Raw genomic sequence first — 19,859 nt, forward strand, 5'->3', positions numbered from 1 at the left:
GAAGGAAAGGCTCCCCTGCCATTGACCTGGTCGCTAGAACATCCATCAATAAGAAAACTAGCAGGAAACTTCCAGAAGTCAACTTCTCAAGTTCAGACGAGAAAAATGTCAGTTCTTGTCCCTCAATGCCCTAAAGACAACTAGGCTAGGATTCGCAAGTCCTGCTCTAAAGCCCGGGAGTAGTGAGCGAGCTCATCAAGACCAGGTTAATACGGATGCCAAGGCCAGTCTGTTGAGGTACAGACTTTTTTTTTTCTCCCGTGGAGAGCACGTCCCACCTGTCCTTTTTTTTCCCTCTCACGAAACTGCCAGGCAAGGTCAAAGTAATAGCCAGGGCGGTGATCAGGGGTTTGTGCTCATTTGCCCTGGTTCTTTTTTAAAGTGGTATACCAGGTGGTCCGCATTTCAACGAGAAATATGGTCCGGGGAAAGGAGCTATTTGCCTACTTGGGCCAAGTTCGCCGTGTGGTGTGGGTGCTTTACAGTAGACTCCCCGACCATTGCGGCAGGGAGGTCGCATGGCGGTCAAAGACATGGAATGGCTGGGAATGTGGCCGCGCATAATAGTGCGGGGGTATTAAGAGATTGGGCCAACTTCAGCTCTGATTAGCGAGGGTCGCGTGGAGAAGAGAGGAGAAAATCCCAAAGAAAAAAAAATTGATTAAAATTAAAAAAATAAAATAAAAAGTGTATCTAAAGTGGTTAGCAACGTGGTCGCGGGCCGTTGTTGAATTCGCTTGTCATTTACCCTGATTCAGTTGAGCATCGGAGAATCCAGGGCAAGGAAACTAAAAAATAGAAACAATACACTCACTCGCTCTCGGATGGATTTACATCGGGAACGCGCCACAAAGCTATGGCAACTTGGCAAGCTACCTTGGTTGCTAGCCTGGAATCGATTCGCGCAGGTTGCGTCAACGGCATGTAGCCGGGACAACTAGGCGCAACACGGGAAAAGAGCAATGGCCCAAAATTAGGATCTGACAGGCGCACAGTCAATATGCAGGATGGAAGTAGGAGGGTTGCTCAAGTTCCGATGGCACATGCAAATAATTGAATTTGGTGTGTTCGTGAGCCTGACGAGACGATCACCCCCTCTTCGACATTGCTGGTCTTGAGAGGGGGAGGATAAGCAGTACCTCGGCAGACTTTCAATTTATGAGTTGCAATCGGTTCGAACGATTGTTCAGGAGGGTACCTACTATGAAGTACTTCGTAGTCAATGCGCCAATCAATACTTGGCTGCATTGTCACGTAGTTTTGTGATTGCATTCATGCCCGACGAGGATGCCGAAAGAAGCTTGGGAAGTATGTTGAGGTTAAGTTGTGGCCTACCGTGCTCGGGTCCGGATTGGAGGTTGGGCGGTTCGGTTTCAGGGATTTCAATTCTGGCTTGTCTGCTTCCCTCTTTTGGCTCTCTTTCGCTCTTTCCTTTCTTTTTTGGTTGACAAGCCTAGCTTCCTTCCCCCTGTGCCCTGCAGGCCCTTTAAGTGGATTCATGGGGGCGCTTAACAGAGCTTGGACCGCCAGATCGCAACGTGGGGGATGTCCAAGCGCCCTGCTAGGTTAGGTCCCTTCGTATATACCTACTGGTAGGTAGGTACCTAGGTACCTGCCTTGCTAAAATAATTGCTTGTTTACCTACCTACCTACCTACCTCCCTACCAACCTTAGCTAGCCAGGCACTGCTTGGCTTTGCGTACCGTACCATTAAAAGGCCCTCGCCAAAAACGAGTCATTTCACGTGCATGCGACCTGGATTCCACTTCAGGAAATGCAAATAACGGTAGTTGATGAGGTCGTATCGCGGGGTACCAGGAAAGTTGCCAAGTTGCTCACCTGACTGCCGGGTTTGTTGATGTCGGGGAAATACTACCTGTCCTTGCTGCCCTTAGCTTCGTAATCGCGCATACAAAGCAATATCAGGCACGGATTAATTATCGTAATAACAAACAACAATCCATCCAACAAGCATGCCGTCGCAAAAGGCGGACGATGGACGTACAGTATAAGCATGACTGCGGTCGTACGAAGTAACCACTTCGCCTACCTACCTTGCCTATTTAGTCGTCTCTCATCTTGGCTAGGAATAGCATAGGTTGCTGTATTTTCCTTCTTGTAGGAGAGTCATCTCCGATATGCAGACCAAGTCATTGCTTGACTGCGTCGTATAGCAGCGCTGTGATCGTGTCATACATATGTAACGGTAGTTGATTGTACTTTGCAGGCCTCGAAAGAAAAAATTACGGAGTATACGGGTGAGTCTATACCTATAAATACGAAAACGAACACAGCAACGCGGTAAGGGAATCTTCCACCAGAAAGACTCAGACTCAGACTCAGACTCGCACTTTACTGTTTACTGTATGTACCTTGATCCTGGGACTTGACTAAGACGCGTAAGTAGGAACGACCCGCTGAATAGCTAACTATTATAGCCATTGTGGTCAGCAATATTATTGGCAAACCTTCCTAGTCGGGTCTCTTGCCCGACTGGGGTGCCATTATTGACTCTTGTTAAAATCTTGGTCAATACTGACTGACGGTAGTTTGTTTGGGTTTTTGCCGAACGACCGAATTTCTTGTCTAAGAGGCGCTTGGCAGTAAAGGGTAGGTATGGAAATGATTCGGCAGCAAAAAAAGGAAAAGTAAAAAAAAATAAAAAATAAAAATAAAGAAACCACATAATGCCTGATGATGCCTGATAATACGCATCACTACTGGATGAAATACAGCTTCCTCTCATAAAAAAAACATCACAGTCCGCGGCATCCGGAAAATTTTGCCGCCAACCGCATCATACAAGCCCGATTGAATACGTCGTAATACCAGGCGACAAGCTTAGATCCGGCGGGTAGAATCGATGCCCTGGATCGGCCGGTGAACAAAAAAACAAATAAAAATAAAAAATAAAAAATAAAAAAACAAAAAGAGAGAGAATTTAATACTAAACTACTCCGTACCTAAATACCTATTCATTGGAAGATCAGATGCAGCAGATGACGGCCCCATGGTGTTAGCGTGCACAAGCTTAATGTTTAATGTAGGTACGATCGGGCTGTTCTGCCCGCCGACCTAGCGTTGCCTGCCTTGGCTGCAATCCAGTCCGACTATGATTTTATCGTACATGACGCAAGTTCGGATTTCTCCAGGTTGAGACGATTCCAGCTCTCACTGGACTGAAAAACCCCCATTAGCAATCAATCGAATATTCAATCCACCTGATGAGAGATAAGACATGCGCAATCATGTTTACCAAAACTGTGGTTCAGTTTGATAACCATGCCCACCATTCCAGTCCACGTCTGCGCGTCCGATCACGGAGTGATGAAGAGCGACGACTTTTTTTTGCGACGTGACGAAAAAAAAAGCCTAGCTAGCCTCAGCCTTAGGTTGAGTCATCAACCAGCAAAGTTCTTGGGATCGACTTTTTTTTCCCCCTTTATCCCAACTTTTTCCATGACGAATTGTCCCTCCTCTCTCGTTGAAAGCTTTTTTAGTTTGTTCTAATTCTGGAATACAAGCCACACCTTGTTTCGAATGAATCAAAACCAGACGTCGGAATGTCGCCGCCCACCAACCACGTCCTACTCATCCTGATGCCCTGGGATCCAGACTCGGCCTGGGTCGCAAGTCTGGCCGACGCCAGCCCAGGCATTGAGGTGCACAGCTTCAAGATTGGTTATCGGGATGAGAAGCTACCGGAGGAGGTACCCGCGGACTTGTGGGCCAGGACGACGATCCTCTTTACGTGGAGATCGTTTCCAACATTAGATATGGTTCCAAGCCTCAAGATGGTACAGATATTAAGCGCCGGATCTGATCACATCCAAGGCGTTCCATTGTTCAAAGAGCAGACCGATATCAAGTTTTGCACCGCCAACGGTGTCCATCCGTAGGCATCCCCTTACTTCCCTAGCGTGTCCCACATGAACCTTCAGATGTCGGCATCATAGTTTTTTTAGCAGCCCCTGCTGACGACACACAACAGACCCCAGATGACGGAGTGGGTGTTTGCAACGTTTCTAGCCTCTCAGCATCAGATCCCCCAGTATCTCGAGCACCAAAGGGCTCGCCACTGGGAGCTTTCTCAAACCGACGAGGATGTCGAGGACGCCGTGGGCTTGCGCGTCGGCATCCTCGGCTACGGATGCATCGGCCGCCAGTGTGCACGTGTCGCCCGGTCGCTGGGCATGGAAGTCTACGCATACACGTTCCACGAGCGATCGACCCCTGAGTCGCGCCGCGATGAATCCTTTACCGAGCCCGGGCTGGGGGACCCTGAGGGGATCTTCCCGTCCAGGTGGTTCCACGGGGACGAGCAGCTGAGCGAGTTCCTGGGCTCGGGGCTGGACCTGCTCGTCATCACTCTGCCCCTGACGGACAAGACCAGGAAGATGATCTCGACGGACCAGTTCAAGCTTCTCGGCAAGAAAAAGGCATACCTGAGCAACGTCGGCAGGGGTGCCATTGTCGATACGGAAGCACTCATGGAGGCGCTGGACCAGGGGCTGATCAGGGGCGCCGCCCTGGACGTGACGGACCCTGAGCCGTTGCCCAGCAATCACAGGCTTTGGGACTACAAAAACGTCATCATTACGCCCCATGTCAGCGGGAATTCTTTCAGCTACAATGCTCGAGTTTGCAAGATCCTCCGGTACAACCTTGAGCGGATGTCCGAGGGGAAAGAGCTCGTCAACGTGGTGAACAAGAAGCTCGGCTACTGAGACCAAGCCGTGGATTGAATTTAAGAATGCACAAAGAACAATCCAAAGGAACAAAGAAAAACCCTAATCCAAAATTGCACGCGCAAAAGATGTTTCAGTTTATTTTTGGGTGTTCTTATCAATCGGCCAATTTTAGTATTCAGCTGTCACTTTTGCCCCTACACAGTCCACGTCCGCACTGGGCTACTTGCTAGCCGTAAACATGATCAAATTGGGACAAACAGTATAGGTACGTATACATTAGGATGGAGGGTAGGTAAGTGAGTAGGGAGGCAAGGTGGTAGACCAGAAGGCAGGTACAGAGGCAGATAAGCAGGTAGGTTGGTAAATAGGTTAATACGTGAGTAGGTAGCTAGGAATAGCCTCGTCTAGGCCGTCGTTGTGGGATTTGACATGTATCGGGACGAGCTTGCGTAAAAGTTCAAGTACTCGAATATCTCCATATGTGTTAATACTGGGTAGAACCTCAAGGTGACAGATGACTAGTAAAAGCGGCTACTTGACAAAAAAAACAGCCTTCAGTTTCCGTCCGACTCGGCCAAAAATATACCATTGTCGTACTCGAGCGCACGGCAGACGGGGACATCGTAGACGGTTTCCATGTAGTACATCCTGGAGCCATCCACTCCCCAGGTCTGTCCGTTCTGCAGCTTGACCTCGCACTCCTGGAACCAAATGTCGTCAAACTTGGCGAACGGCACCCGATTGGAGTTGATGCGGAAGTTCTCGACGATCCACTCTGCATGCCGGCGACAGAGGGGCTGGCCGTCTGTGAGCTCTATCACGATGGAGAAGGGCTGGTCTGCGTTGGTCATTGTGCTGCAAGTAACATGGGTCAGCTGCATGATCTATAACAAACATATGGGCATATATCCCCTGGACTGGACTGGCATATAAGTGAGCACCTACATTCGGCCCTTCCTGCTGGTTATGGCTTCTACCTCGATGTGGATGTTGTCTCCGGGGGCCACTAGCAGATACTGTGTCAGTTATACTTGTCAACAAAGATGCCATGGACTAGTGATGAGCTTACCAGGCATGTTGGGAATGTCATAAGCCGCATCTGGGATCCACTCGAACCAAGCCTTGGAAGTCTGGAAACCATTGGCATCGATCTGCACAGTTGGCGCATTGTTAGTGTTTTTGCAGCCTTGCACTCCACGAAAATTGCCATAAAAAAAGAGAGCAAACAAACCTCAGTCGTCGTGCCACCCTGCAGCAGCGCAGTCCGGCAATTCTCCCCACCGTCGATGCCCATCCAGGAGGCGGCAAACTGCGGCGTCCGGTTCTCGGTGTGCCTGATGTCGAGAATCGGCGCCGTGAGCCAGCCGGACACGGACGAGACGAGGTTGCTGGCCGGGGCGTTCTGCATGGCGCCGCACCAGTTGCCGCTGTACGACACGGCGTTGGCCGGGGTGGCGCTCCGACGGCCGGCGTGGGCGGGGTCCCCGTCCTCGACCGTCTTGTTGCGCACGCGCTCGATCGAGGACGGGCTCAGGGGCCGCGGCACCAGCTTGATGCTGGCCGGGTCGATGGGCTTGGCGCCATCCTCGGCCGTCACCGACACCACCTTGATCTCGATGGCGGAGGTGGAGACGACGAGGAGGAGGAGGGAAACGAGGAGAGAAAAGGTGCGCATCTTTTTTGTGGCTTTTTGTCTCTCGGACGGAGCTTGTTCAAAGGGCAACGCTCGACGAAACAGGAAAACAAAAACGGCAGACGAATAAAGCGAGGGATGGAAAGGTGGAGGGTTCCGCGTGTTGAATATAGTGGTTGGTTGCCTATTCGAATTCTGCCAGCTATTCACTATGGCAAATTTACCGGGAAACGGCAAGATGCAGGTGCAGAATATATTATGGCGCCGTGCCGTGTGAGGCGCAAATGGAGAAGCGAGCTCGTCTAATAGGGTAAAAACAATATATATAAAAAGGTCTCAGATCTTCGGCGGAAGTTGTCCTTGTCCCGGGTTGTTTGATTCAATTTACTGATTATATGTTTAGGGGGCGGGAGAAGACACCACTTTTATATCGTTTTTTTTTCTTCCATCGTATCCCAAGCCAAACCTCGCAGACATTCCTGTCTCGAAGTTGTTGACCCGCTCACATCTGCCCTCCGGAACCATTTCAGAACACGAGAATGCTCAATAGCTCAATAGAAACAGGGACAAAGATCACGAGGCCAACTCAATTGTGTCCGCGGCTAGGCCACAAGCTGGCTGCTGCCTCCCTGAGGACACCCTCTTTCGGCTTGGGACGGAACCAACGAGAACCTATCATGGCCACCAACACCAGAACTACCACCGCGCCCCTCAAGGCATATTTGTGAATAGTCTGATAGGAAAAAGGGGGTTCGCCGTTGTCTAGACTCCCAGCCCCCCACGCTCGATACTCAGCAGACACCAAATATTCTCCCGGCAGGCAACCTAGAGCCACCCAGCATGGCGACCACACAGCGCGTCCCGCGGCTACAGAGAATTCTGTCGAGGGCATCTCGACGATCCCTCCCCCACCGAGGTGCTGGTCTGGTCAGGTGTTGGTTGCTTCCTCCGTGCCACAAAAAAGAATAGTCCCCACCGCGCTATTGACAGCTCGGCGTGGGAGTCAGAGATGCTCAAGATAGGGGCGGGAGACCTGTCAATCTCAGGGGGGAACACTGAGCCACATACGGCCAGTCTCGGGTAAGGCTGCAGGAGCAAGCATATCTCCCCTCCCATACGCCCCTGTGGGCGGTCCGCAACTGTGTTTGGCATGGCGTGCTTTGCGTCTGACTGGCCGTCCCCCCCCCCCGAAATAAAGTGGCCCCGATTGTGGGTGTTAATGTCGGGCGAGACAAGATCGGGGGCTGTCAGTCAACCCTTCTTGGATGCATCTAAGGGGACCTTGCATATGACATAACCTTGTCGCTAGGGCTGTTCTCAGCGGTGCGCAAGTATACAATGTGGCGACTATCGCAACCATCTGGGCTTCTGCGCTGGACGGAAAGATCAGCCGAAAGGACGCCTTGCCTAATGCACCAATCTAGGCAGACCATTCAGTTATGAGTCCCTCCTCCAACGACACTAGGAGTAGAAGGGGGGAGGATTATCAATGACTACACCACAAACAGCAACAAGAGGCTGAGCTAGGCAGACTGGGCTGCGCTGGTGCTCACAATCATTTTCCCAATGGGGCAATCCAGAGTGGCTTGCCCTGACTCTGGATTGCCCTGGGAGGGCAGCTGAGGTAATTCATCGGCGGCTACTTCGGGAAGACGAAAGCAGGCCCAATTTGAGGTCATTTGGGTTTCATAGGGCTTTTGTTGGGGGTTGCTTTCGGCATAGCACCCGTGGGATATAAGTCGTCGGCAGCCAAGTTGACGTGCGGGCGCCGGGAAGATGCGCCATGCAAGGGCAGGTAGCAGTGGAATGTGACGCGCATTTGTCTTGTCCACGTGGATACAAGGGAAAAATCAGGCAGGAATGAATGGATGGGTTGGGAGGAATGCTCGCCGCACCGGGGTGTGGGATCGGGGCAAGGGCAAAACTCATATGTGTGCTCAATGCCAAGCCAATATTGGTTTAATTCTCCGAGTATCCAGTCGAGCTGAAAGGGAGGGACAAGGCAACAAAGACAGAAGCTAGAGGCCTTGCAATTTCATACTGAAACAAATAGATTTAATGGAGGAAGATAACTGCCTATTGTACATGGGAGTTACTGTTATTGTCGTTGGAGGCGATATGCGAAGCACCCACGATTGCTGCAAGGCATGCTGGTCGTCAATAATTGAAGCAGGCGGGGTGGAGCTGCGATTCTAGCATAGCACGAGATATGAGTGTGATATATAATTATCAATCAAGTAGATATTGAAACAGCAAGAGGTAGGAGGTATGATTACACAGAGTTAGGTAGGGACCCAAGGTAGATAAGAAGGTAGCTAGCTGAGCATGTAGATAGGCAGACAAATAGGTGGTAGGGTAGGCATGTGAAATATTGTTACAAAAAAGGGTCCAGCCACTTAGCCACATTCGTACTGGCTGAATTGACTTTTTAGGTGTCATGTGTGATCACGCAGGTCCCTTTTCTACGTCGACCGGCTCGTGCCTCGAACGGGTTCGTACCCGCTTGACTTGATGTAGGGCGGGCTGAGCAAGATAACCCCGTCTCGAGTTAGCCTTGCCCAAAAGAAAAAAAAAATGCTGCGACCCAAGAACAGGCAGGATTTTTTTTTATTGAAAGACTCACCGAAAGTAATTCCGCGCCGCAACGATCCCAGCAGTCCCAACGGCGTAGGCGCCGAGCATCTTTGACCAGCCCGCATCGCCGTATTGAGACTGTCCCACGGCCAACGCCACCAAATCATAGACGAGACATCCGCCAAAGATCCAGTCGCTGCTCGCACCCAAAGCGCCAAAGCCCACGGCCGTCAGGGCCTTGACGACCCCGGACGGGCGACCGTGGACAAAATAGCCAGCGGCGGTGTTGTGGAGGAGGTCGAGCACGCCGATCCCCGCAAACGTCTTTGCGTTGACGTGCGTGAGGACCGAGCGCGTCGAGTCGAGCCGCATGGGCCGCAGGCGACCAAAGACGTAAAAGAGCTGCATCAGCGAGTTGGCAATGACAAAGTAGTTGGAGGTCCTGAGGTCGTTGTTGCACCAAAAGATCATCCACGCCGCTATGGCGAAGTTTCCTGCGGCGTAAAAGGGCGCAAAGTCGACCATCTCCTTGGTGTCCTCTTCTTCCGGGTCCGAATTGTGAAGCTTCCACAGCCACGCGAGCTGGAACAGCTGCTGGGGGAAGAAGAATGCACCGATAAAGTAGGCCTGGGGAGAAAAGAACGACATGTTGGCGTCGTGGACGTCCTTCATGGTGGGCGTCGAGCCGTAGATGCCATATTGCTGTGCCGCAAAGTCTACGACGAAGCTCAGGGGCGCAAGCCAGCGCGCGGTCGAATGTGAGATTCCCATTTTGAGCTCGAGTGTGTGTTGTTGCGACGGAAAAAAAAAAAAAATACAAACTTAACAAGGTACGAGCTGGTTGTGAGGCATTGGAAAATTTCGATGCAATTATAATTTGTAGCGGGGTTATTACCTATATGTGCAAGCGGACTTGTCTGACTTCATTGTGAGCGGGAGCATAAAGTAAATAAATGATCGAGTCATCACTGACAAGTAGTGACATCAACATTTTAAGTTGGAGATCACAAATCGAAAGTGGACAGTGGGAAAACACCGTAGTGCTGTGCATGATTTAAACCCGCTAACTCCGAGGATCTCAAATTGCGGGGGGAAAAGGAACAAGTAAGGTAAGGTAGCTAGTAAAACTGCCTCGATTGCGACGTTGGATTCACTGTGTTGTGAAGTAAATATGTCGAGTGTATCTAATACGAGACTGCTACCCTAACTGCTTTGCAATTAATATCTCAAATTTATTCTTATCATTTTCATCGTTCGGCATCCTAGCGCAGGTAGAATAGGTGGGTACCTAGTCACCTACTAGACTACTGTAGTTTGTCGACTCAGCCCACGATCGACGCAACTGCAGTGCATACAAGGTCGAGAATCGACATGCTAACTTGAACGTTTAGGCTTGTATATCGTTTCTTACCTATCTTTTTATATACATACTTTCCTCCCTGTTCAACTATTTCTGTTACCCGAGTTACTTTTCTACCAGCTATCTACCTACCTACCTCACCTACCTACCTACTCAACTTGCAGATCAAGTCGCCCAGGAATCCAGATGGCAAGATGCTGCGTATTGGTATTGAAGTCATTTTTATTATCCACCAACGATTTTGAACTGTCAACTTTCTTGTAAATCACTCTCATTCGCTGCCGGTTTCTCCGTCGCTGTTTTCCTCATCATCGCCTGCCACAAATCCATCCGAGTCCTCCGAATCCAACTCCGACTCCGAGTCCGAAGCCGGCCACTGCGGCACAATCCGCTCACCCAGGCGCTTCAAGAACCCGCGCGCATCATCCCCCCTGTATTCCACGCTGTTCCCTCCCTTCTCCCCGTTGTTTGCAACGATATCCACAGCATAAATAAGCTCGGCCCGGAGCCGGCCAACCACAACCTCCCTGAGGTGTGGCAGTTCGACAGCTAGTCTCTTAAACAGCTGACCCCATTGGTTCACCTTGTCCCTGACGTCCTGCGTGTTCATCTCGATGCTCGAGTTCCAAATGCTAAAGGCCTCCAGCGTGCCCTTGAACTTGCGGAACAGGGCGATGTACTCTTCAGATCGTATGCGCACGTAGCCGAGGTCGAGGCGCTTCAGGGGCGCGGCGAACACTGGTGAGCCATATTGGGTAGGCAGGCCAACCCAGCAGAGAAAGGATCTTTGAAGATTCAAGTCTCCGGTGAGAAGGTTGAGACGCAGCCACTCGAGGTTTGTAGTATATGACAGGAGGGTTTGAAGATGGCTTTTGGCCATCCAGCGTCTTGCTTCCACGTCCTTTGGGTCTTGAGCAGTGTGGGAGGTAAATTCGTTATTGTTCATGTCGAGGCAGAGGTGAAGCTTCTTCATGCATTGCAAGGCCGCAACGGTTGGGGCACGGTTGAATTCACTCAGAGAAAAGGCGCTATCTGTAAGCCCCCAATGGTTGTTGCGAATCACCGTCTCAATACCGATCCCACGGGAACCAATGACTTGGAGGACGATACTGAAGGCAATGCTTGGCAGATACAATTGAACGTAGTCGGCAGGTCCGGAAGACATGCGCAACGGGAGGCCGGTCGACCTCTCAACTGTGGGTGCGCCATAGCTTGAGAATGCACCCCGATCTCGAGTGCGCGAATTGCTCCTGAAATCACGAATGTCGATAACTTCGAGTGATGGCAGATTTTTGACTGCCATGGCCAACATGTCGCGGGCTGTCCCGCTGTTGAGGAATGCTCGTTGGGCACATGAACCCATTACATACTCCATATTCTGATCTTCGGATGGCCCAAAGCCTGCCACACCACTCTGGTAGTGATCTAAACCTAAGATCAGGTGCTTAATCTCGTAGGCAAACTGGGGGTGGAGGGAGATGTCAATAAGCGCACGCAGACTGGGCTCGGTCAGCATGAATTGCTTCTTCGAGAAGAATTCACGCATGAACGGCTTGAAAATGGCCGCTTCATATCTCTTGTTTGTGAGTCGCAGGTTGCCGAGGTCTGTGGTGCTGAGCTGCCGCGAGATCTGGCAAAGGATCTCAATCGGCATGTCGGAGAGTTTGGGCATCTTGGAGGTGGTTCAAGATTGGGTTGGGGTTGATCTGACGCAAAGATTGAACTGAGAAGACGACTTAAGGATCAGTGCTTAGGTTGTTGGTGAAGTTGAAAAATTAATTGGAAAGAGCAAACGAACAGCTTCAGCTTCAAGGCACGCGGTGAAGCGCGTTTGGGTTGGATTCCCCGATTGGGACGTTGCTGCCTATTTTGGAGGGGGAGTCACGTCATCACGTGTGTAAGGCTAGTGGTCGGGTGCGGTGCAGGCTCGAGTGAACCTCGACCTGATCAAAATATGAAAATACCTATACGGCCAACCGATCTTTGTTATGTTCAATGCTTCCCGTAAATGATAAACTGTATTTAAAACATCCATTGTTCCCACCTACATCAATTTCAGCGCCTAGCCCTAGCTAAGTACCTGTTGGGTACTCAAAGTAATAGGTGAATAGTAGGTGGGGAACCAAAACAACTGCAAAATAGGGATTTAGTTCTTATAGTAGTTGAGAAATTCGCAGGGAAGTAGATAGGTAAATGGGAAGATAAGGAACTAGGCGAGTAGATATGTGAGTAGGTAGGTAAGTAGTGGGTAGATGATTCTCGTGATTGTCACGTCAGTCGTGATGGTTCCGGTATTAGGTCGTGTTGTATTTTGTAGATGGGTCTTCCTGATCTTGCTGGGTGAATAGCAACAAAGGGTGATCGCTAGATTCAAAAGCCCGAGGGTACAGCTCAAAGGTTTAACGAAGAAAAAAAAAACAAAAGAAGAAAAAAAGAAAGAAGTTCGTGAAACAAGACAAGATCAGGCTAAAAGTCGTAACAGCAAATTTCCCTGCAGTGGTCACCATAAATCGCTTTCACGCGACAAAACAAAACAACGCAAGAGACAGAGTAAAAAAAGGCAAAATCGTCAGTTTAATTGAATCTCTGGAAGATCTCGCCTAGTTCTGCATAACGTAGGAAAATGAGATAGATGGAGTATCCTCTATCCAAGGATAATTAGGCACCTACAGCCCGTAATACACCTACCAAATAGGTTGGTAAGATAAAAGGTACATAAACAGGCGACTAATAAGGTGGGAGGTATACGAAGAAATGGACCAGGATGCAGGTTGAGTACCTTAGTTACCTACCTAGGTAGGTACCTAGGTACCTAAGCAAGGTATCTAGGCAGGCCGAGAGAGATGTGGGTATCCGAAAGCAGAGGCATCCGTGTGGGACGAAAAGCAGAATATTTTAAAAATCAAATAAAGAATTCTAAGTTCGGCATAATACTTCAACTTTGTTTTTCCTGACCGAAAGATTTGGAATTTTGTGACCTTGATATCGTAGTGGGAGGCGGAGATCTTGCATCCGGAAATAAAAATAAATATTGGGCGCAAACTTATAAATCGCGGAAGAGAACATCGGATGCACCTCTATTTTTAGATTTTGACTGCTGTTCTCAACCCGCGTGGCTTGGACAAATCCCTCCGAGGCTTGTTGTTGCTCACGCACGTCCCTCGCATACTTGGCAGCTATGGCCCTGAAACTTTTGAATCCAGCCCTTTTTATGCCCTGGGCGAAACCAATGTAACCAGAGTGGACAAACATGGGTTCTCTCACCTAGGTGTCCACGGTTGTGTTTTGTAACGGACCAACATAGTGGAATGGGTCCGACCTAGGGGTAGGAAGAAAAAATTCAACACGCTCGGGCGATTGCTGCTCGCACGAGTCGAGTATTTGTTTCGATGAATTCTCGGTTCCAGTCGCACTCAAAACGCTGCTGTGACATGGCTGCAGACCGGCGCACTAGCCCATCCCCATACCCATAGGGCTCGAATTAGTGGGTAACGGTAACGGGTTTATAGTAAGCAGACCTTTGTTGGTGGCCGCGCTAGTCAGGCTGTTTGGTTGATTCCTACTGGGTCTAACAAGTCTTGGCGGTTTTGCGACAGAGAAAACTGCATCGCATCCAAGTGGGATTCAGCAGCCTGGGGCTGTGCTTGTTGAACACACCATCTCCCAATCCAAATTGTTCGTTGTATGGTGATAGGATATCTACAGTATGAGAAATCTACGGATTTGCGCTGGCAAAATCAAAGAAAATAAAATCAATCGCCATGTTAATTGTACGCATTCTGATGGGTGGTATTCAGTCCTACCCTGGACATAATCGTCAATCATTTCGCTACGCAGCGGTATAATCCTCCAGGAGTATTTTCGCTACCAAATTGCAAGGGGGCCGAACCAACAAACACAATTGTGCTGCAACAGTACTCGAGTGAAACCTCAATTAAACACCTAGAATTCTCGAGGATGGAATGCTATCACACTGCCGTTGGTGTTGGTTGTGACCGCAGGCAGTGGCAGAGCAATCCCCCAAGCGGGTGCCTGCTTGCCTCAGCCTCATGCCTGTTCAAGCAATAACCCCTGTCAACCCTTGACCAGGGTCTCGATTGGGGGACCTTGGGGTTGCTGCTATCTGATGCTCGCCTACGCCCGCATCGAATGATGCCCCCTTGAACAAGCCGACAGAAGGGTCTTCCAACACCAGGATGGCACAGATGTCAAATCTCGCCTTGTCAGATAAATAAATATCATGGACCGTGCCGCCCCGTGATGGCGGATAAAAATGGGCAGCATGTCTTGGGTACTCTACGCCACCGTCATCACTCAATCCTCATCGGCTCTGTTTCCGAGGCTTCGTTTCTAGCAAATCACAGCCTTTGCGCTTGTCAAGGCTTCTTCTGGCCGGCCCACTCCGGTCTTGTCATCCCACGACTCTCTTGAAAGAGAGACGTAAACATGAAGATCTCGCTTCTGTTGGGCTCGGCCGCCGCGGCTCTGGTCGCCGGCACCGCTGTTTCTGCGCAGGATGTTCAGGTCATGCGCAGGGACCCTATCTACGACGGCCCCATCCCGGTGAGGGAGCTCGTCAGGAGGAACCACTTGGTACCTATCGAGAGGCGTTCAGACCTCATCGAGCGTAGGGCTCTCAAGAACAAGACCTACACTTTGGACTGGCAGAGGCAAAAGGCCACCCTCTTCTCAGCGTATGTAGTTCTGGATCCCCAAACATCTCTGTTGATGATATGATCATCTACTAACACCACAGCAAAGAGAATGGCAAGGATCTTCACCCAGGATACCGGTAGCTCCCATCCCAGTGCCCATCTCTCAAGCCGTCAGCGGCGGGTTCAGTCTTACCATGCAGTGCACCGACTGCAAGACGTACGGGAACATCATCGCGGTGCTCGACGACAGTTTCACTGATGGCGACGGTATCCAATACCTCTTGACGTTCAACAACGTTGGTGCCTACATGGACCTGTCGCTGTTTGCAAGCGGCTCGGGCACCTACACCATTGGTCTCGGAACAGCCTTTGGTCCTTCCACCAATGTGACAGGCAAGGTCTTGTCAGCCAACTTTGGCATCTCGATGGACCTGATCCTGCAGGTGACGGGCAAGGTGCAAGCCAATGGTGGCTTCCAGATCTCAATCCCCGATGGCGAACAAGTTGGCTTTGAAGCAGACTTTGACTTTAACCCAACCAAACGAGATGCCTTCAACCTCACCGGTCAGGTGCGCAAAGCGTATGTATCTTACCCATGGCTCCTCAATCCGCACTCTTTCTCTCAACACTAACATGAAACGAACCCCACCTTTAGACCGCGAGTCAACTTCTCCCTCCTCCCACTTGCAACCTCGGACTCCAGTGTGAATATTACGGCGGCCCTGCGCATGAAGGTCAACGCCGGCATGAGCGGCACATTTGGTCCAGACGACTTCCCCGGCCAGATAAGCCTCGAAGCCGCCGTGGGCGCGCACCTGACCGTGGTCGAGGCCAAACTCGGCTCCGTGGTGGGCGGGTCCGAGTCGACGTGCAAGAACGCGCTCTTTCTCGACGTCGACTCCAACGGTGGTGCTTTTGCCCGCGCCGGCGGCTCCATCGGCACCCAGTCGTTTCAGCGCGGGCCGTCGGCCACAACCACCTTCTTCGCCGCCGGCACGACCATCTGCCTGGGCAACAAGAAGCCCACTCCGCGCTTCATCGCCACGACGCCCGAGGTCCGGGACGGCGGCGCGGGCGCGGCATGCCCTACCACGGCGCGCGTCACCGAGTCCACGACCGTCTCGTCCGTCTACACGCTGACGACGTGCGCCGTGCCCGAGATCAACTGCCCGCCTCGATTCGAACAGACGGTCGTCGCCACGCACGTCGAGACAATCAAGACCATCAAGTGCCCCGGCGTCACCCCGCTCCCGGCGCTGCAGACGCCGCCCCCGACCGTCGCCCCCGTCGCGCCCACGGGCATGCCGGTCAACCTGACGCAGGTGCCCAGCCCACAGGTGGCTACCGTCCCCGCGTATGCAAACTTTACGCTCCCGGCCAACGCGACCGCCGTCACGGGCGCGTTTGTCGCCGTCACGCCGCCGCCCGAGAACCAGGGTGGTGGGGGCGACAACAATGGTCCGGGCGACAAGAAGAATTCCGGAATCGTATTGGAGGCTCCGAGGTTGTGGACCACCACAGCTGCGATGTTGGCTGTGGGTTTTGTAATGGCTTTGTTATGATACGACTCTATTTTTTTTCTTATTTCTGTTATGATGTCTCCATTTCTCTTTCCGTTTCTTGTTTCCTGTTTATCCTCAATCAGCAGCATCTGTACCAGGCAGTTTTGTTGGGTGCCTGGAGCACGGCGTTTGGTTGCATACCTTACTATTGATACCACTATATCGTTTTATTGCAGAGTCAGAATTCTTATTCCAGGTTATCGTACCACCTAGTTTACAAAATCCAATCTCGTGCATTTTGTTTTGTCAACAATTGCAGTTCAAGAGGCGAAAACGGCCTAATCCAACTCAACCTCGTCCATGTTTCTGATAAACAGACTAAACCATGCCACACCATTTACGTGCGCGCCGATGCTTGCCTTCTCGTTGACGGTGTGGATCCCATCCATAAAGTCGTCCGTGGAACCAAGCTCAAACGCAGGCATGTACCTAAAGATGTGCTTGGTAACGTCCCAGTAGTACCTCGTGTCCGTGTTGCCTGTCATGAGCGACGGCGCAACGACCAGCTCCTCCCCGTACAACGCACGGGTAGTGCCCGACAACACCGCGTACGGCGTAACGCCCTCGACCGAGGTCGGCGTAACGGGGGCCGGCTCGAGCGGCGCCCGACGTACGCGCAGCGTGATGGAAGACGGCTCCTCGTCATCGTCCTCTGGTTCTTCCACATTTCCGCTCGGGACGTGCGAGAACGCGTTGAGCGTCAGGTTGTGGCGTGCAGCCACCTTGCCGGCGAGGTGCTTGAGGCGGTCGCGGACCTGCTCCGTCGTCTCGCCGACGTTGATGCGGTAGTTGATCCGTAGGGCGGTGCGCTCAGGCAGCGCGTTGACCTTGACGCCGCCGTGGATGATGTCGGGCGCGAACGACGTCGTAAAGAGGTACTTTGTCCCGGCGCCGGCCTTGGCGGCCTCCTCAGCCAGGGGGTCTTTGCGGCAGTGACCTCTGCCCTTGCCGCGCTTGTCGAGGAGCTTGCTGAGGCCCTTGGGAAAGTCCTCGCCGTGGTCGTTTCCGCACTGGAGGAGGCTGAGATACGGATTCTCGTCGCTCAGGCGCGGCGAGTACGGGTTGTCCTCGAGCGCAACGATGAGCTGGGACATGACACCGATGCCGTTGTGGGGGAGAGGGATGCTGGAGTGGCCGCCGGGCATGCGCACCACGACGTCGACGTCCATGTACCCCTTCTCGGCGACGCCGGGAAGGGCAAATGCTGTGCCCCAGCTCTCCTTCATGCCCGCTCCTTCATCGACGAGGATGGCGACCCCATCCTTGCCGTACCGTGAAAGAATCTCGGGCGCCAGGTGGCCTGCCCCGCGAGCCCCGGAGATTTCTTCGTCAAAGCCAAACGAAAGCAGGACCGTGCGGCGCGGAGAGAAGCCCGCCTCAAGCAGGGCCTCGACGGCAGATAGAATGCCAATAAGCGAGTTCTTGCAGTCCATCGAGCCACGGCCCCAGACGTAGTGACCGTCAAAGTGCCCACTGAAAGGCGGGTGCGTCCAGGAACCAACGGTCTCGTTGGCGACAGGGACGACATCATAATGGGCCATGAGCAAGGTCGGCTTCAGGGACTTTTCGGACCCTTGCCAGGTGTACAGGAGCCCATGGGTGTTGATATTGTCCAGGACCAGCTTCTCGTGCACGAGCGGAAAGGTCTTGGCCAGGTAATCAACAAACGGCGGCATGGCTTGCCATCTCGGGTCGGCCGAGACATCCTGGCTCAGGTCATCATAGGACACGGTAGGGATGCGAACAGCGCCCGAGAGACGAGCCACGCTGACGTCCTTGAAGGCCGACGACTTGAGATAGCCATCCATCTCATCCAGCTTTGCGCTGGTGGCGTTGGGCCGCAGAGGCGCGACCTGCGCGCATTGCGGCTGTTTCTGGACCGGGTTGCGACCTGCGAAGAGGGGACCGCTGCCGCAGTGCGTCCACGCCATCAAGGCGAGACTGGTTAGAAGAGCCGAGGTTGCCCATCGTCTGCGACGGCATTGTTTCTTCGCAGCGCCCGAACCGGACTGCTTATTGTTTGGCAGAGGCAAGTCCTGCTCACGCAGAAGTATTTTTTCTTCCATGGTTGACAATTGACAGCGCGATTGAGTGTTGACAAAAAGTCTATGTCGTTCATGAACGGACAAACTGGAGCTGCGTCAACCGTTGGCCTAAGCTTTAGCTAAGATTCCCAGGGTACGCTAGTTATGATAACAATGGCGACGCGCACGCACGTCATTGGTGGGCGGGGAAACAATGGAGTTTGGACTTTGGAGTATCCGACCCGAGATCGGTCTCATGTTCAACAGAAGCGGGGCTTCAACTTTGCGCTCCGAAGTCATGGAGTAGATAGCCGTCGTCGGAGTTCAATTGATAATTATCATTGACGTTATCGGTCGGTACTCGTTATCGATATGAACCTTCAAATCAATATGGAATAACGCGTAGGTAGGTAAGTTGCCCACGCATGCCAGATGCGTGGCTTTCCCTGGGCGGTAGCCTAGAAGTTGCCGAATTAAGAAATCCATTGTTAACATAATTAGGTAGGGTAGGTAACTGACGACAGCTCGTGAGAGAACAGCTCCTTGACACGTCATATATGAGTGTATGCGCGTTCGTTCCTTGATTGAACATGTAGACAAATTATTCCAGGCTAGTACAAGGTGGGAGGTAAACCCTGTAATGCTGCCTAGGTCTCTGTCCAGTAGGTGAGCACGCAGGCCACCCAGAACTTGAGGTTTCCCGATGGGCCGGGACCACCGCGTCCGATATCCCCGGGAGTTTTATATAAGCCCCGTCTCGCCAGATGATAACTGCACTTCTGGATTTGGATTACCCAAAGTACCACAATCTCACCTTGCGCAACAAACTCTGCGGCGACTATGGCAACTTCTACGACCGCCGTCACCATCCAGCCGGCGACACCGGCTGAGGTGCCGACCCTGGTTGATATATTTGATAAAGCCTTCCGAAGTGAGGCTTCGGAAAGGCTGTTCCCTCGTACGCCAGACGTTAGGGATTTTTGGGAGGCTACCTTCAACGGCTTCCTCAATCCGAAGCCGGACACGCCGCAGTCGCGCATTTTTACTGCGAAGGACGAAGCTGGTGAGTGCCATGGAATATTGTCCGTTTCTTTGCCATGAATGAACGCGTCTAAAATGAACCAGGGAGCATCGTGGGCATGGTGCTATGGTGGATCGTGCAGCCTGGAGGGATCAATCCTTGGTTGGACCGAGTCGCAGAGCTGGCGCCATCCATAACCCGAGAGATGATTGTCGAATGGGCTGAGCCGCAGGTTCAAAACAACCACAAGTATATGGGCGAGTCCGCCCACGTATGTAAGTGCAGCCTGCAGCTTTTTCTATTGGCATCGAACGAGCGGTCCCCTGGGTGAAATCACAA

General features: G+C 52.0%; 8 protein-coding genes across 8 annotated transcripts; 2 read left to right on the forward strand and 6 right to left on the reverse strand.

Annotated features, from left to right (window-relative positions):
• Positions 1-956: 956 nt before the first annotated feature.
• On the reverse strand, positions 957-1,500 carry MGG_17479 (uncharacterized protein; the record flags this gene model as incomplete). The annotated part of the gene is made up of 2 exons (XM_003718726.1): positions 957-1,242; positions 1,336-1,500. 2 exons carry the CDS (start codon positions 1,498-1,500, stop codon positions 1,027-1,029), a joined length of 381 nt encoding a protein of 126 aa, XP_003718774.1. The 3' UTR covers positions 957-1,026.
• Positions 1,501-3,142: 1,642 nt separating this feature from the next.
• MGG_00312 (glyoxylate reductase) lies at positions 3,143-5,322 on the forward strand. Its single transcript, XM_003718727.1, has 2 exons — positions 3,143-3,895; positions 3,992-5,322. Exons 1-2 carry the CDS (start codon positions 3,564-3,566, stop codon positions 4,725-4,727), a joined length of 1,068 nt encoding a protein of 355 aa, XP_003718775.1. The 5' UTR covers positions 3,143-3,563; the 3' UTR covers positions 4,728-5,322.
• MGG_00311 (uncharacterized protein) lies at positions 5,175-6,697 on the reverse strand. Its single transcript, XM_003718728.1, has 4 exons — positions 5,923-6,697; positions 5,761-5,842; positions 5,637-5,697; positions 5,175-5,546 (listed from the first exon to the last, which is right to left on the reverse strand). The coding sequence occupies exons 1-4, from the start codon at positions 6,364-6,366 to the stop codon at positions 5,246-5,248; spliced, it is 888 nt and encodes a 295-aa protein (XP_003718776.1). The 5' UTR covers positions 6,367-6,697; the 3' UTR covers positions 5,175-5,245.
• A 201-nt stretch (positions 6,698-6,898) lies between these two features.
• MGG_17480 (uncharacterized protein) lies at positions 6,899-8,003 on the reverse strand (the record flags this gene model as incomplete). Its single annotated transcript, XM_003718729.1, has 4 exons — positions 6,899-7,248; positions 7,393-7,463; positions 7,623-7,744; positions 7,878-8,003. 4 exons carry the CDS (start codon positions 8,001-8,003, stop codon positions 6,911-6,913), a joined length of 657 nt encoding a protein of 218 aa, XP_003718777.1. The 3' UTR covers positions 6,899-6,910.
• Positions 8,004-8,524: 521 nt separating this feature from the next.
• MGG_14702 (uncharacterized protein) lies at positions 8,525-9,875 on the reverse strand. Its single transcript, XM_003718730.1, has 2 exons — positions 8,948-9,875; positions 8,525-8,847 (listed from the first exon to the last, which is right to left on the reverse strand). The coding sequence occupies exons 1-2, from the start codon at positions 9,667-9,669 to the stop codon at positions 8,787-8,789; spliced, it is 783 nt and encodes a 260-aa protein (XP_003718778.1). The 5' UTR covers positions 9,670-9,875; the 3' UTR covers positions 8,525-8,786.
• Positions 9,876-10,272: 397 nt separating this feature from the next.
• Positions 10,273-12,425, reverse strand: MGG_11604 (uncharacterized protein). Its single transcript, XM_003718731.1, has one exon. It carries the CDS (start codon positions 11,928-11,930, stop codon positions 10,530-10,532), a length of 1,401 nt encoding a protein of 466 aa, XP_003718779.1. The 5' UTR covers positions 11,931-12,425; the 3' UTR covers positions 10,273-10,529.
• A 2,104-nt stretch (positions 12,426-14,529) lies between these two features.
• Positions 14,530-16,703, forward strand: MGG_00310 (uncharacterized protein). Its single transcript, XM_003718732.1, has 3 exons — positions 14,530-14,952; positions 15,020-15,493; positions 15,569-16,703. The coding sequence occupies exons 1-3, from the start codon at positions 14,705-14,707 to the stop codon at positions 16,473-16,475; spliced, it is 1,629 nt and encodes a 542-aa protein (XP_003718780.1). The 5' UTR covers positions 14,530-14,704; the 3' UTR covers positions 16,476-16,703.
• Positions 16,653-18,664, reverse strand: MGG_00309 (carboxypeptidase S). Its single transcript, XM_003718733.1, has one exon. The coding sequence runs from the start codon at positions 18,539-18,541 to the stop codon at positions 16,754-16,756; it is 1,788 nt and encodes a 595-aa protein (XP_003718781.1). The 5' UTR covers positions 18,542-18,664; the 3' UTR covers positions 16,653-16,753.
• Between the last annotated feature and the right edge of the window lie 1,195 nt (positions 18,665-19,859).

The sequence above is a fragment of the Pyricularia oryzae genome, chromosome 5 (genome assembly GCF_000002495.2).
Source record: "Pyricularia oryzae 70-15 chromosome 5, whole genome shotgun sequence".
Taxonomy (NCBI): Eukaryota; Fungi; Ascomycota; class Sordariomycetes; order Magnaporthales; family Pyriculariaceae; genus Pyricularia; species Pyricularia oryzae.

Excerpts from the sequence above, each read along its gene's own strand:
- MGG_00312 (XM_003718727.1), top strand. The coding sequence starts at position 3,564 with ATGTCGCCGCCCACCAACCACGTCCTACTCATCCTGATGCCCTGGGAT. Across the intron at positions 3,896-3,991 it reads ACCGCCAACGGTGTCCATCC|ACCCCAGATGACGGAGTGGG; the intron begins GTAGGCATCCCC and ends GACACACAACAG.
- MGG_00310 (XM_003718732.1), top strand. The coding sequence starts at position 14,705 with ATGAAGATCTCGCTTCTGTTGGGCTCGGCCGCCGCGGCTCTGGTCGCC. Across the intron at positions 14,953-15,019 it reads AAGGCCACCCTCTTCTCAGC|AGAATGGCAAGGATCTTCAC; the intron begins GTATGTAGTTCT and ends ACCACAGCAAAG. Across the intron at positions 15,494-15,568 it reads ACCGGTCAGGTGCGCAAAGC|ACCGCGAGTCAACTTCTCCC; the intron begins GTATGTATCTTA and ends CCCCACCTTTAG.
- MGG_00309 (XM_003718733.1), bottom strand. The coding sequence starts at position 18,541 with ATGGAAGAAAAAATACTTCTGCGTGAGCAGGACTTGCCTCTGCCAAAC.
- MGG_14702 (XM_003718730.1), bottom strand. The coding sequence starts at position 9,669 with ATGGGAATCTCACATTCGACCGCGCGCTGGCTTGCGCCCCTGAGCTTC. Across the intron at positions 8,848-8,947 it reads GCGGCGCGGAATTACTTTCG|CCCGCCCTACATCAAGTCAA; the intron begins GTGAGTCTTTCA and ends TATCTTGCTCAG.
- MGG_11604 (XM_003718731.1), bottom strand. The coding sequence starts at position 11,930 with ATGCCCAAACTCTCCGACATGCCGATTGAGATCCTTTGCCAGATCTCG.
- MGG_00311 (XM_003718728.1), bottom strand. The coding sequence starts at position 6,366 with ATGCGCACCTTTTCTCTCCTCGTTTCCCTCCTCCTCCTCGTCGTCTCC. Across the intron at positions 5,843-5,922 it reads AGGGTGGCACGACGACTGAG|ATCGATGCCAATGGTTTCCA; the intron begins GTTTGTTTGCTC and ends CCAACTGTGCAG. Across the intron at positions 5,698-5,760 it reads TGACATTCCCAACATGCCTG|TGGCCCCCGGAGACAACATC; the intron begins GTAAGCTCATCA and ends AGTATCTGCTAG.